Source organism: Phoxinus phoxinus (assembly GCF_949152265.1).
Source record: "Phoxinus phoxinus genome assembly, chromosome: 11".
In the NCBI taxonomy this organism is placed as follows: domain Eukaryota; kingdom Metazoa; phylum Chordata; class Actinopteri; order Cypriniformes; family Leuciscidae; genus Phoxinus; species Phoxinus phoxinus.
In genome coordinates this window covers 33,640,015-33,654,422 of record NC_136886.1, presented here as the reverse complement: position 1 = coordinate 33,654,422, position 14,408 = coordinate 33,640,015, and the positions used below count along the sequence as shown (strand labels likewise).

Here is a 14,408-nt window from a genome sequence, read left to right as displayed (position 1 = left end):
AGAAACACGGTTTGAAATCGCTGGTGTTTCTGACGTCACAAACTACCTTGTAACCAATCAGATCAACGTCAACAAGTGGATCTCTGAGTGAGTGAGTGAGTGGAGGCAGGGCTCATTTGCATATCATAGAACTGCGTATACTAAATGAGGCAAGGGTGTCGAGTTACATTCAAGCTATTTTAAGACGAAGTAATTTTTTTCAAGAAAAAAAAAACACTTAAATATGTTATTATGGTGATCAAAGATGAGTTTTAAGGGATAAAATGATTGACTACAAGTTTTTTCGAGATGTCACAGCTAAATCACAGCCTTAAATCTATACTGGAACCTGATTTTTTAAACATTTCCATGTGATCACAAAATTCTACTTTCAAAATATAAATATTACATTTGAGTGATGCATGCCTTAAAAACTATTCATTAAAATCTTAAAGATTTATTAAGCACTACAGATGCATAAAATATGTGTTTACAGTAAATGACTGAGGAGTTTGAGTTTGCTGCAAGAGACAAACTTGCTATTACTAATTTTATGGACACATGACATTTTTAGGCATGGTTGTATGATTCTCTAACTACAAAAAAATAAAAATAAAAAATACACATTCTTATAGATGCCACAGAATATTAGCAGATACCAGCGATATCTCTCTTAGTTTACCTTCTAACAAAAGAACTGCAACAACTTATTAAATGAATACGTTTTTATTTTTCTTGTGCGTTCAATAAAACATCTTTGACATGAGAGAATTAGAAAAGAGTTCAGCTGTATTTACATATCTTATGTGTGGCATAAAAATGATTACAGAGAGAAATACCAGCAGAAATCTATTACAATCAAATGATTTTCTGAGCTACAATAATGACAACAAAAGTGTGAGTCGTCGAGATGCAGTCTGATGTTCTCATTTTGGGTTATGAAATTTTTTGGGGGGAATGCTGATAATTTTTTTTTTTAAATGAATGGACCTTAAAACAATTAAAGCAGAGTAAAATCAGTAGCAATATCAAATAGAAATGAAACGCACGTCTGCATCGGGCATAAAAACAAGAGTCAACGGGGAAAAAACTAAATTTATCTATGATAATATACATGATGATGATAATATTGAGTAATTGTTTCTCCATTGATATAAATATTCAGTGATTAATATCAAAACATTTTATCAAAGCTTTCCAATCCTTTGCTCAATGTTCACATTGTTCAGACTAAAGCGATGACACTTCCCCGAATACTCAGTGTAGTCCTCAATATCAAATGCCCACGACGAGTTAAAAACACACTATATTACCCTGCAAACCCAATAACGGAATGTTTCAGTCTCTCAGTATGAATTCACACACTTGTTTTCTTCTCCTCTGACACTTAAAACCCAGCGCAAAGCGTGAAAGACTATTCCCCGGATCAAGCTTTGGCCTGTGGTCATGTCTGCAGTCCAGACGATCTCATCTGCACTTCCATCCCTGTGAGGACAATAATGTGAAAGACGGATGTCTCTTCAGCAAAAAGTGTGCATAACTAAAATAATTTGAAGCTAAAATGATATTTCCTTCCCCACTCCCTGAAGTGGCACAGACGGTTTAGGGCTCAATTATTAAACGAGTTTCTTCTTAGAAACGCGATTGCATTTCTGATTTCTGAGCATGTCTCTCTTTCTCGACGGGAGCAGCCGGATCTCTGTTAATAAATCTGTGGTGCTTCATCAACTCCTGTTTTTGAGATGGTTATTGCGAGAGAAGGAAACTCTTGCTCTCTGTCATCAAGCACTGCCTGCGGGGAACAGAGGAACAGTGCAGGCGGTCAGGAGAGCAGAATCATACACACCACAGAAAGTACATCTGGAAGTCACACCATCAACTTCAAGGGACATTTCGGTCTTTCTGGAACTTGACACAATTAATACTCAGTAATATTGAATGAGTGGCACTAAACTGATCTGAATAATGACACTATGGTCTTCTGAACGGCTGACATTTAATTAGTTTCATATTAACACAAGCCCCATTCACACAGTCTTGTGTCACCGGTAAGAGATCACATGTGAATGTGTTTAAACCAAAAATACTGGTAAATCCATTCTGGAAATCTGGGAAGATGTTTGACGCATGTTGTGTTCCCAAATGCAAATTATAAGCGACTCAAACACACATAATAGCATTTACCGTGAATCGCACTTTACACTAGGGTTGCCAGCTTCAGTGTGGCAAAATAAGGGACACCCATTCACCCTTTTTTGTCAGTACAAAAAATGCTCAACTTTGACAAAGTCATTTTTAGTGTTATAATTGTGATTTCATAATATGTAGATATGAATCCAACTAAAAACTAGTGAAAATATGTATTTTAGTCAAATAGCAAATGGTGTAGCTCTGCAGCCATCTACTAAAGTGATCATTTCTTTACTTTTAAAACGGCATTTTCAAAAAGATCTTACACTAAACCATGTCAAATTATCTATATCCATGAACGTTAGAAATGTGGGTCTTTTATAAAGTGAATTTTACTTTTTTTTTTTTTTTACTGTTTTTGTATAAAAAATATTTATTTATTTATTTATATAGCCTAGATTAAAAAATATATAATAAATCCTCCTAAAACTATAAATCCTAAAAAAAAACTATTATGTTGTTTCAAAATTACATTTTGTTGAAACAACACAAGTGTGACTTTTTCCCCCCACACTAACATAAAAAACAGATAATATTCAAATTTATTTACATTTTTTTGTAGATCTAGAAAGTGTTGTCAACCGTGCAAAGTCTCACGCCATTTGGACAAAGATCATTTTTTATTTATTTCAGCAAACGTCATTTGGGGTCAGAGACCCGAACAGCGCCCGAGGGGTTAAAAGCGTGCAGGTTTACAGCGCATGTTCACGAGACTCAATCGCTATAGAAACAAAGACGCTAAAATGCAATCACGCAGTGAGCTTCTCTACTACGAAATTGATTTCTTTATATTTGCTATTAGTATTATCCATACTGCAAAATCCTTATGTTTTTATTCAACTATATGTGGGCCTAATGTAAAATACGGGACAAATCGCGTCCCTTATTGATTTGATACGGGACGCATCATCTTACTTGTAAATATGGGATGATTCCGTATTTTAAGGGACGGGTGGCAACCCTACTTTACACTGCACTTTACAACTGTTTTAATTGATCCAAAGTTTCAGAAAGCTTCACTTCTCCCATCAATAGTGTATTCTATGAAGTGCTCTATAAATAAATGTGACAAACTGAATTTAATTAGCATGAAGATTGTTGTGTGTCCATCAGAACGGAGTCGTACCGTCGTCTCCACTGGTGAGCACCAAAGCCTGCAGGATATCCGACAGAGAGACGATGCCCTTCACCACTTCCTGCTCGTCCACGATCACTAGCCTGTGGACCTGAAGACAGATCCTGCAGTTAAAGCGTGTGTGCATACATCCGGATTACATTAACATGGAATTGATTTCCAGGGGATTTTTACCTTCGTAAAAGCAATTTTTATAATTATCCTATTAAATGTATCTGTGTTATCTGCATTTTAATGAAAAAAGTCATTGACGATGATTGCTCCTGATATTGTAATTATAATTATTAACACTGATTATTAGAAAGCAAATAAACACAGTCATGTGTTTGAGGAACAGCATGTCATATTCTGGATAAACGTGTCAGTCCACGACTTTAGTCTAGTGAGAGTTATCTCTAACTTAGATAACATCTTAACTTTATTGTTTATTATCTAAACACTTCTGATTGGCTCAACAAAAATGTGTGATTTGTTATAATGCTCAACACTTTTCATTTTCAGATTTACAGCAACAGCGATAATGTTTTAACTGTGCAGGGACATCTTGAATTTTTATTAAATTTTGGTGGAATGTTTACCCAAAGCTTCTGTTAATTTCTGTGTGTGTGTGTGTGTGTGTGTGTGTGTCTGTGTGTGTGTCTGTGTGTGTGTCTGTGTGTGTGTGTGTGTGTGTGTGTGTGTGTGTGTGTGTGTGTGTGTGTGTGTGTGTGTGTGTGTGTGTGTGTGTGTGTGTGTGTAGAAAAAGTTGTAGGTCAGTAAGATAAAAAAAACAAAAAAAAAACATAATACTTTAATTTAGCAAGGATGCATTTATAATGTTAAAAAAAAATATTGATTTCAAATAAATGTGATGAGTAAATTAATAAATAAAAGTTCAACTTTTTAAAGCTCTACAAAAAAGCTTTTCAACGTTGATAATAATCAGAAATGTTTCTTGAGTTTCTAGAGTGATTTCTGGAGGATCATGTGACACTGAAGACTGGAGTAATGATGCTGGAAATTCAGCTTTGATCACAGGAATAAATGACACTTGGACATACATTAAAATAATAGTAATTTTAAATTGCAATAGTGATGCTGTTTTAGAGCATAAGAGACTAAGAGTCTTTCAAAAACAAAAATAATCATACTGATCCCAAACTTTGACCGGTTTACATGCAATCCTGATGAACAGGCTGAGGTTAATTTGCCTCATGTCCCGTGTGTGTTCCTCACCTCAGCCTCCACCAGGCGGTTAATAATGGCCTCGAGGGTCTCGCTGGCTCGACAGGTCAGCACACCCTCGAAATACTGCGAGCGATGCTGGAGGGCTTTAGTCACGGTGATGTCCAGGTTATTGTACGTCTTCTCAGCTGCCAGATTCTGTGTGATGATGTGAAAACAGATTGAGACAAACACACACACAGAAACATACAACAGTGTATAAACACACATGCGTCATTCAGTTGGAAATTATTGTCATTGTGTGGTTGTTTAAAAACATAATGTTAAAAACACAGCATCATCATGAGTACGAGATCATGTACCGTAGTGACTGGTTCTGATATTGATCAGCTTGAGTGAATGCAGAGGCTTTAAACACACACTAGCAGTCGTGAATCCAGTCGAACCAGACACATCACATTCACATTCAACAACTTAACTCCACCAGAGCACGTTTACATGCACACCAACACAGATAACTCACAAACATCAGCTTATTGAAATAAACCGTTGTCTGGCTTTACATGCAAACCAATAATCATGAATAAATCAGGTTATTTCCTGGAAGTGACGGTTGTCGGTTGTGATGTTAAATAAAGCTTTAAAAACCGAAGAGGAGTATTGCAACATGTCAGCGGGAAACATACGGCTCATGTTATCCTGTGATGCAGTTACATTTAGAGCCGCTGCTTCTTCTACTGCACCAGATGACATCACATTTATCATTTTTTGGTGGCAAGAGTCTGAGTTTGCAACAGTAATGCAAGTCTCCTCCATTAATGCAAAACGCCCGTTCTTGTCTGGATGTGCTTAAATCCCGTTTCATGCGCACTTCAATAAGCCGACAGAAAGCGGGTTAAAGCGTTTACATGATCACTTGCATTGTCGGGTTAAGAATGAGTGCGTTTACATGCACAATGTCCACGGTTCTAGTTTCAAACAACAGAAATAAACACAAAACTTACTATAACATCAAACTTGGAATAGATGTCAATCACATGTCCTGTCGGGATAAACGAGAGGGAGAAACAATGATCAAGTTAGAGGGGAAGAAAAAAAAACACAAATTTGCAATTTGAAAAAAATATAGTATATTTTGAATATATTTATAACCATTTTCATCCACCACAGGGAGAGCGGAGACTCTCTGATCCACGAAGATGCCCAGCGCGGAGTAGAGCGGCGTATCCGCGTGAACCACTGCGATGTTGTGAAACGTCCCGATGTTCAACTCCTCCAGCGTTTGAGACAGAAACGCAGGTTTGGGGATTTCAGATATCTGGGAGAGAGCATTTGCATTATCAAAAACAGGAACTCTGTTTTTTCGAAAAGAACGCACTAAATTCAAAGTTGTACTAGATGAGTAAACAGGAAATTTAGCATTAGTTGCTCCATTCCAGTTGTGCCAGAATTACAGCAACAGGGTTAGCACATAAATGAATGCCTGGGCTTAATTTCATGCGTCACAGGCGAGCGATTATTCGGCAGGACTTACAAAGAGTTTCAGGAATTTGAGGATCCTCTTGTGTGTCAGGATGTAGAGCGTGTTTCCCGTTAGAGGATCAATCACGGGTAATCTGTGGATCTTATGCTTCAGTAGAGATGAAACTGCATCATAAAGGCTGAGACAGAGAAGACAACATCAGACATGTCACATCTCTCCATCAAAACCATTCAATCTGCCTGCACCAATTACAACTCTTACCTGGCATTGGGCGATATGCTCACGAGAGGCTTGAAGGAATCTTGCAAGTAGACCTCTATAAGAAAAACAACAACAGATCAGTCATAGACTCACACCACGGCAGGGCATTCACATCATGAACACGTCAACGTTATTCCCACCTCTCCATGTCTCTATTTTGTGCTCTTCTAGCTCATAAATCTGGACCTAAAACAGAGAAAAATGCATGAAATCTTTGAAAATGACTCGAGAATAAACTTCAAAAGGAGAATAACAGTCTTAACATGAGCAGGAGAGGATTTTACCAGAGGAGACTTGTAATAGCGATGAAGTATATTGATGAAATCTGTGATGGTCAGCATACCTACAATAGCAAAAAAGTATGAAAGAAGACATGCATTAGTTGAATCAGAACTACTTTTAAACTTTTGTTACAATTAACAACTGTGAATTTATTATTCAATTGCAAGTCATTTTTTATCATAATAAAAAAAAATAGCTTTCTTCTATATAAGCAAACAAGTTTTATTGAAAGCCAGCAGTGATTTTCTTTCTTCCCTTTAAAGTGTTGCATTATGCAAGTTAAATATAATGAAAGCCCTTAAATGTCATCAATCAATCACAATAAGTTTAAGACAATTTTGAAACTTCCAAAAAAGCTTGCATACCAACAAAGCATTGCTTCTTGCTGTCCCAGAGAGGCGCTGCTCTCACTCCATTAGACACCAGAGCAAAGAACGCCTTCTTCACCTGGTAACCATACAAGCAAATTAACCAGCATGCACTCGGACAGTTTAAAATGTCATGAATGTTGACACGAATTACAGAGCAAACATATCCAAACCCCTTAAGTCAACACGAAATCAATACTGACCCCGTTACTTAATGCATGTGCCTATTCATAATTCAGTGGTTTACTTGGTCTTTTATCAAAAGGTTCTTCCTCTTAAATAACACAGCTTTCCTGCTGATAACACTTATAAATAGGCCTGGTTTCACAGACAGGGCTTAGAATTAGCCAGGATTAGGCTTTAGTTTAATTTGGACATTTAAGTCGCTTTTATAACATGCCTTAGAAAAAACATTTCTGGTGTGCATCTTGAGACAATACAATGACACTGATATATTTGAAGATATGCCAGTGCAAGTGGCTTTCAGTTGTAACACCTCAAACATGCATTTTAGTCTGGGACTAGCTTAAGCCTTGTCTGTGAAACCCGGGGATAATATCATAAACAGCCACAAGGCTATTCAGGCATAGTTCAATAAATGCACATTTAATCTGGCTGTATAGTGGTATGGAATGGCTACTTTACATGATCTTCTTAATTAATGATGGGTAAAATCTAGTGCTGCCCAACATTTTTCTTCACAGAAATGTGTCGCATATGAAAGTAAATTGGTTGTAAGCAAATTTTAAGCAAACTTCTGAGTTCCCACCTGGAGAGAAGTGTCAAACACCACTAACTTTGAGCTGGTGGGCACCAGGTCATAGCAGCGGTGGGACTTCATGAAGCGGGTGTACACATTATACTCAGGATCTGGTTTGAAGGAGAGGGGAAAATAAAAAGGGATAATTCACAATTTTATTGCTGTCTAAAACATCAAAATATGAACAAGCATTAAAACACAACCAATGAAAATATGAGAGAATAGGTGTCAGAGAACAAAGTGTCACTGGATCATGTTTCTGTTGTCACTTCAGTCTCAGATTTCACTGCAAACAGTGAAGTCAAACCCCTGCTCGGCTCTCGCGCATGTGATCGCACGACTACAGTCTCATTTTTATTTGTTCACACTCTTACCCTCTATGTGCGCCTCCTTTTTACCATCCAACTCATCTAGAACAGCAGGAACCTGAAAAACAGATGTCATACTGTAAACATTCAAAACTTTTGCTTTTCCCTTATAAATGTGATCATTCTTCTGATGAAAGTTCTCGCTGATTAACAATGATCTGAATTAGAGTTGTTATACTAAACTAAGCAAAAGGCTAAAATGTGTCAGTAAAATACATATTAGCCAGATAAGTTAATGGGAGAACAGTTCTGCTCGCATTACAGGTTCTTACACATTAATAAACTGTTGTTTTTAAAGCTCTGTTCCTCCATGATCTAGTTTACTGCTTTGCCTGTTATTAACTTGACTAACCAATAACAGAGAAAGCTGTCAGATATCACTGGAAACTTGACAAATTACTGGCTCGAAAATTTTGTTAAGATATTGTGTTAAATACTGTACTAACACCAGCAAGAGCAAACTAAAGCAGCACTAGTGTAAAGTTACAGAAAACTAACATGGTACTAGAGTCTCAGTGACTATTGTTATGGCAGTAAACTAACAAAGTACTGGAGAGTAACAGTAAACTTGATAACGGTACTACTAGTGTAACATTACAGTAAACTTGTAAACATAGTACTAGTGTAACAGCAGTAAACATAGTACTAGTGTAACAACAGTAAACATAGTACTAGTGTAACAACAGTAAACATAGTACTAGTGTAACAACAGTAAACATAGTACTAGTGTAACAGCAGTAAACATAGTACTAGTGTAACAGCAGTAAACATAGTACTAGTGTAACAACAGTAAACATAGTACTAGTGTAACAGCAGTAAACATAGTACTAGTGTAACAGCAGTAAACATAGTACTAGTGTAACAACAGTAAACATAGTACTAGTGTAACAGCAGTAAACATAGTACTAGTGTAACAGCAGTAAACATAGTACTAGTGTAACAACAGTAAACATAGTACTAGTGTAACAGCAGTAAACATAATACTAGTGTAACAGCAGTAAACATAGTACTAGTGTAACAGCAGTAAACATAGTACTAGTGTAACAGCAGTAAACATAGTACTAGTGTAACAACAGTAAACATAGTACTAGTGTAACAGCAGTAAACATAGTACTAGTGTAACAATAGTGTAACAGCAGTAAACATAGTACTAGTGTAACAACAGTAAACATAGTACTAGTGTAACAGCAGTAAACATAGTACTAGTGTAACAGCAGTAAACATAGTACTAGTGTAACAGCAGTAAACATAGTCCTAGTGTAACAGCAGTGGTAACACTTTACAATAAGGTTCATTAGTTAACATTAGTTAACTACATTAGTTAACATTAACTAATAATGAACTGCACTTATACAGCATTTATTCATCTTTGTTAAAGCTAGAGTAGGTAATGTTGGAGAGCTAGCCAGATTTGAAAGTGGCACCTCTTCTAAGCTCCGCCCCCTCCTGTCAGTGCTCCGTCCAAAGCTACGCCCCTCCACAAACATGAACGCGCATCCACATTTGGAGTCAGCTGCATGTACCTACCAGTGATGCGCGGGTTGATCCAAAATGAGCGGGTGCCTGCGCCCGCGGTTACGAGTCATCCAAAAATATTTTTAATGATATTCGGGTCGCGGTCGGTCGGGTCTTTTACCTTTGTAATTTATATAGTACTAGACACAATGTTCTATGAAATACATAGGTCTACACTGTATTGTCTGAATGCGCGAGGATGACGCACGAGCTCAGTCTGCAGATGAAAGTGGGAAATCCTTATTTACCTTTTGAATGTTGAGCGCGTTATTAACTTTTGAATAAAAGCTGACGCGGGACAAAATGCCCGATTTCCCAACGCGTTGAACTGAGCAATGCCATTGTGCCATTTTAATAGGCTACTTTTAAACGCATATAGCTCAGTAATGTCAGTTTTATGTAGCCTATTTGCTGAGAGGGGGCGGGATTTTTGTTGGGAAAGTCCAGGGAGAGACGCACACGGCGATTAGGCTGGATAAACACATGCAGCATCTTAATTGTTAAGAAAATGAAACGAAATAAATGAATAAATCAAGCCTTTATTACAAAACACTAGGCTATATCATACAGCATTCTGAAAAATGCTCACCCCTAGTTCCTCCGTCTAAGCGGGCGGGTTAGTTGAAAACGTCGGTCGGGTGCGGGTTGTTTATACATTGACCCGCGCATCACTGCTGTGCACGCAGTGGTGCTCGGGCACGAGACATGAAGGCATCTGATTGGTTCTTTACATTCGCACCGAATGGCAGTGATTGGTCGGAGTTTTTACTGTCCTACAGCTGCTACAGAGGTCAGATTTGTTTCATTCCTTTTTCTGAACACATAATGTATTGACTACTATCAGAATGGAAGGACCATTTCACCCAGTATAAAAAAAAATGTTTCTGAACAGGATTACCAACCCTACCTTTAATGTTAATTTCGACATTTACTAATACTTTATTAAAATCTTGTTAACATGAGTTAATGCACTGTGAACTAACATGAACAAACAATGAACAGCTTTATTCATATTAACTAACATTAACAAAGATTCATAAATACTGTAACAAATGTATTGTTCATGTTAGTTAATACATTAAATAATGTTTAATAAATGAACCTTATTGTAAAGTGTTACCACAGCAGTAAACATAGTACTAGTGTAACAGCAGTAAACATAGTACTAGTGTAACAACAGTAAACATAGTACTAGTGTAACAGCAGTAAACATAGTACTAGTGTAACAGCAGTAAACACAGTACTAGTGTAACAGCAGTAAACACAGTACTAGTGTAACAGCAGTAAACACAGTACTAGTGTAACAGCAGTAAACATAGTACTAGTGTAACAGCAGTAAACATAGTACTAGTGTAACAGCAGTAAACATAGTACTAGTGTAACAGCAGTAAACATAGTACTAGTGTAACAACAGTAAACATAGTACTAGTGTAACAGCAGTAAACATAGTACTAGTGTAACAGCAGTAAACACAGTACTAGTGTAACAGCAGTAAACACAGTACTAGTGTAACAGCAGTAAACATAGTACTAGTGTAACAGCAGTAAACATAGTACTAGTGTAACAGCAGTAAACATAGTACTAGTGTAACAGCAGTAAACATAGTCCTAGTGTAACAGCAGTAAACATAGTACTAGTGTAACAACAGTAAACATAGTACTAGTGTAACAGCAGTAAACATAGTACTAGTGTAACAACAGTAAACATAGTACTAGTGTAACAGCAGTAAACATAGTACTAGTGTAACAACAGTAAACATAGTACTAGTGTAACAGCAGTAAACATAGTACTAGTGTAACAACAGTAAACATAGTACTAGTGTAACAGCAGTAAACATAGTACTAGTGTAACAACAGTAAACATAGTACTAGTGTAACAGCAGTAAACATAGTACTAGTGTAACAGCAGTAAACACAGTACTAGTGTAACAGCAGTAAACACAGTACTAGTGTAACAGCAGTAAACATAGTACTAGTGTAACAGCAGTAAACATAGTACTAGTGTAACAGCAGTAAACACAGTACTAGTGTAACAGCAGTAAACACAGTACTAGTGTAACAGCAGTAAACATAGTACTAGTGTAACAGCAGTAAACATAGTACTAGTGTAACAGCAGTAAACATAGTCCTAGTGTAACAACAGTAAACATAGTACTAGTGTAACAACAGTAAACATAGTACTAGTGTAACAGCAGTAAACATAGTACTAGTGTAACAGCAGTAAACATAGTACTAGTGTAACAGCAGTAAACATAGTCCTAGTGTAACAGCAGTAAACATAGTACTAGTGTAACAGCAGTAAACATAGTACTAGTGTAACAGCAGTAAACATAGTACTAGTGTAACAGCAGTAAACATAGTACTAGTGTAACAGCAGTAAACATAGTCCTAGTGTAACAGCAGTAAACATAGTACTAGTGTAACAGCAGTAAACATAGTACTAGTGTAACAGCAGTAAACATAGTACTAGTGTAACAGCAGTAAACATAGTACTAGTGTAACAGCAGTAAACATAGTCCTAGTGTAACAGCAGTAAACATAGTACTAGTGTAACAGCAGTAAACATAGTACTAGTGTAACAGCAGTAAACATAGTACTAGTGTAACAGCAGTAAACATAGTACTAGTGTAACAGCAGTAAACATAGTACTAGTGTAACAGCAGTAAACATAATACTAGTGTAACAACAGTAAACATAGTACTAGTGTAACAGCAGTAAACATAATACTAGTGTAACAGCAGTAAACATAGTCCTAGTGTAACAGCAGTAAACATAATACTAGTGTAACAGCAGTAAACATAGTACTAGTGTAACAGCAGTAAACATAGTACTAGTGTAACAGCAGTAAACATAGTCCTAGTGTAACAGCAGTAAACATAGTACTAGTGTAACAACAGTAAACATAGTACTAGTGTAACAGCAGTAAACATAGTACTAGTGTAACAGCAGTAAACATAGTACTAGTGTAACAGCAGCAAACATAGTACTAGTGTAACAATAGTGTAACAACAGTAAACATAATACTAGTGTAACAACAGTAAACATAGTACTAGTGTAACAACAGTAAACATAGTACTAGTGTAACAGCAGTAAACATAGTACTAGTGTAACAGCAGTAAACATAGTACTAGTGTAACAGCAGCAAACATAGTACTAGTGTAACAATAGTGTAACAGCAGTAAACATAGTACTAGTGTAACAACAGTAAACATAGTACTAGTGTAACAGCAGTAAACATAGTACTAGTGTAACAGCAGTAAACATAGTACTAGTGTAACAGCAGCAAACATAGTACTAGTGTAACAATAGTGTAACAGCAGTAAACATAGTACTAGTGTAACAACAGTAAACATAGTACTAGTGTAACAACAGTAAACATAGTACTAGTGTAACAACAGTAAACATAGTACTAGTGTAACAGCAGTAAACATAGTACTAGTGTAACAGCAGTAAACATAGTACTAGTGTAACAGCAGCAAACATAGTACTAGTGTAACAATAGTGTAACAGCAGTAAACATAGTACTAGTGTAACAACAGTAAACATAGTACTAGTGTAACAACAGTAAACATAGTACTAGTGTAACAACAGTAAACATAGTACTAGTGTAACAGCAGTAAACATAGTCCTAGTGTAACAGCAGTAAACATAGTACTAGTGTAACAACAGTAAACATAGTACTAGTGTAACAACAGTAAACATAGTACTAGTGTAACAGCAGTAAACATAGTACTAGTGTAACAACAGTAAACATAATACTAGTGTAACAACAGTAAACATAGTACTAGTGTAACAGCAGTAAACATAGTCCTAGTGTAACAGCAGTAAACATAGTACTAGTGTAACAACAGTAAACATAGTACTAGTGTAACAGCAGTAAACATAGTACTAGTGTAACAGCAGCAAACATAGTACTAGTGTAACAACAGTAAACATAGTACTAGTGTAACAGCAGTAAACATAGTCCTAGTGTAACAACAGTAAACATAGTACTAGTGTAACAGCAGTAAACATAGTACTAGTGTAACAGCAGTAAACATAGTACTAGTGTAACAGCAGCAAACATAGTACTAGTGTAACAATAGTGTAACAACAGTAAACATAGAACTAGTGTAACAGCAGTAAACATAGTACTAGTGTAACAGCAGTAAACATAGTACTAGTGTAACAGCAGCAAACATAGAACTAGTGTAACAGCAGCAAACATAGTACTAGTGTAACAATAGTGTAACAACAGTAAACATAATACTAGTGTAACAGCAGTAAACATAGTACTAGTGTAACAGCAGTAAACATAGTACTAGTGTAACAGCAGTAAACATAGTACTAGTGTAAACGTGTAATTGTAGTAAACTGGCAGCACATAACTAAACTTAACAGCAGTAGAAATATAACTGGCTTCATATGAATAAGTAACGTTAAGAGTCTACTACACAGCACTACAGTAATAACACTTAAGGCGCAACCTCAATACTTTAATCGACACTAGCCATTTATGAATATTGTAACACAATTGAACAAAACCCGGTTATTTTAACTGTCTCTCGCCGTCATTCAAGGAGATTGAATCTGTCAGATCAACTCTTTCTCCTTAACTGTTAAATCTCACACTACTTACACACTCCATGATCCATTCACAGCGTAAAGACACTTATTGATGTTCACTTCGATCTCTGAATGCGAAAATGTAGTTTAATTCTGAAGCTGAACTGATGTTGAATGTTTCTGGTGCCGCTGCTCTCCAACACTTCTTCCAGGATGAGGAAGACCACTCCTGAGGCCGCGACCGGATATGACGACACACACGTGTGCGCGCTTCTCCTTCATCACGATCGTACATAATCGTACATCATAATTTATTAATCATGCTAATAAACTGGTTGTAAAAGTGTAGTTACACAAAT

The 14,408-nt window shown here is 36.5% G+C and overlaps 1 protein-coding gene across 1 annotated transcript; it reads right to left on the bottom strand.

The window, feature by feature from the left end:
* Positions 1-691: 691 nt before the first annotated feature.
* prkag1 (protein kinase, AMP-activated, gamma 1 non-catalytic subunit) lies at positions 692-14,350 on the bottom strand. Its single transcript, XM_079629494.1, has 13 exons — positions 14,123-14,350; positions 7,997-8,048; positions 7,632-7,732; positions 6,860-6,941; positions 6,497-6,555; positions 6,353-6,398; positions 6,213-6,267; positions 6,003-6,129; positions 5,621-5,786; positions 5,473-5,510; positions 4,520-4,666; positions 3,296-3,395; positions 692-1,771 (listed from the first exon to the last, which is right to left on the bottom strand). Exons 1-13 carry the CDS (start codon positions 14,129-14,131, stop codon positions 1,761-1,763), a joined length of 993 nt encoding a protein of 330 aa, XP_079485620.1. The 5' UTR covers positions 14,132-14,350; the 3' UTR covers positions 692-1,760.
* Positions 14,351-14,408: the final 58 nt, after the last annotated feature.

Excerpts from the sequence above, each read along its gene's own strand:
- prkag1 (XM_079629494.1), bottom strand. Across the intron at positions 6,399-6,496 it reads GCTATTACAAGTCTCCTCTG|GTCCAGATTTATGAGCTAGA; the intron begins GTAAAATCCTCT and ends TCTCTGTTTTAG. Across the intron at positions 5,511-5,620 it reads CCCTGTGGTGGATGAAAATG|GACATGTGATTGACATCTAT; the intron begins GTTATAAATATA and ends TTATCCCGACAG.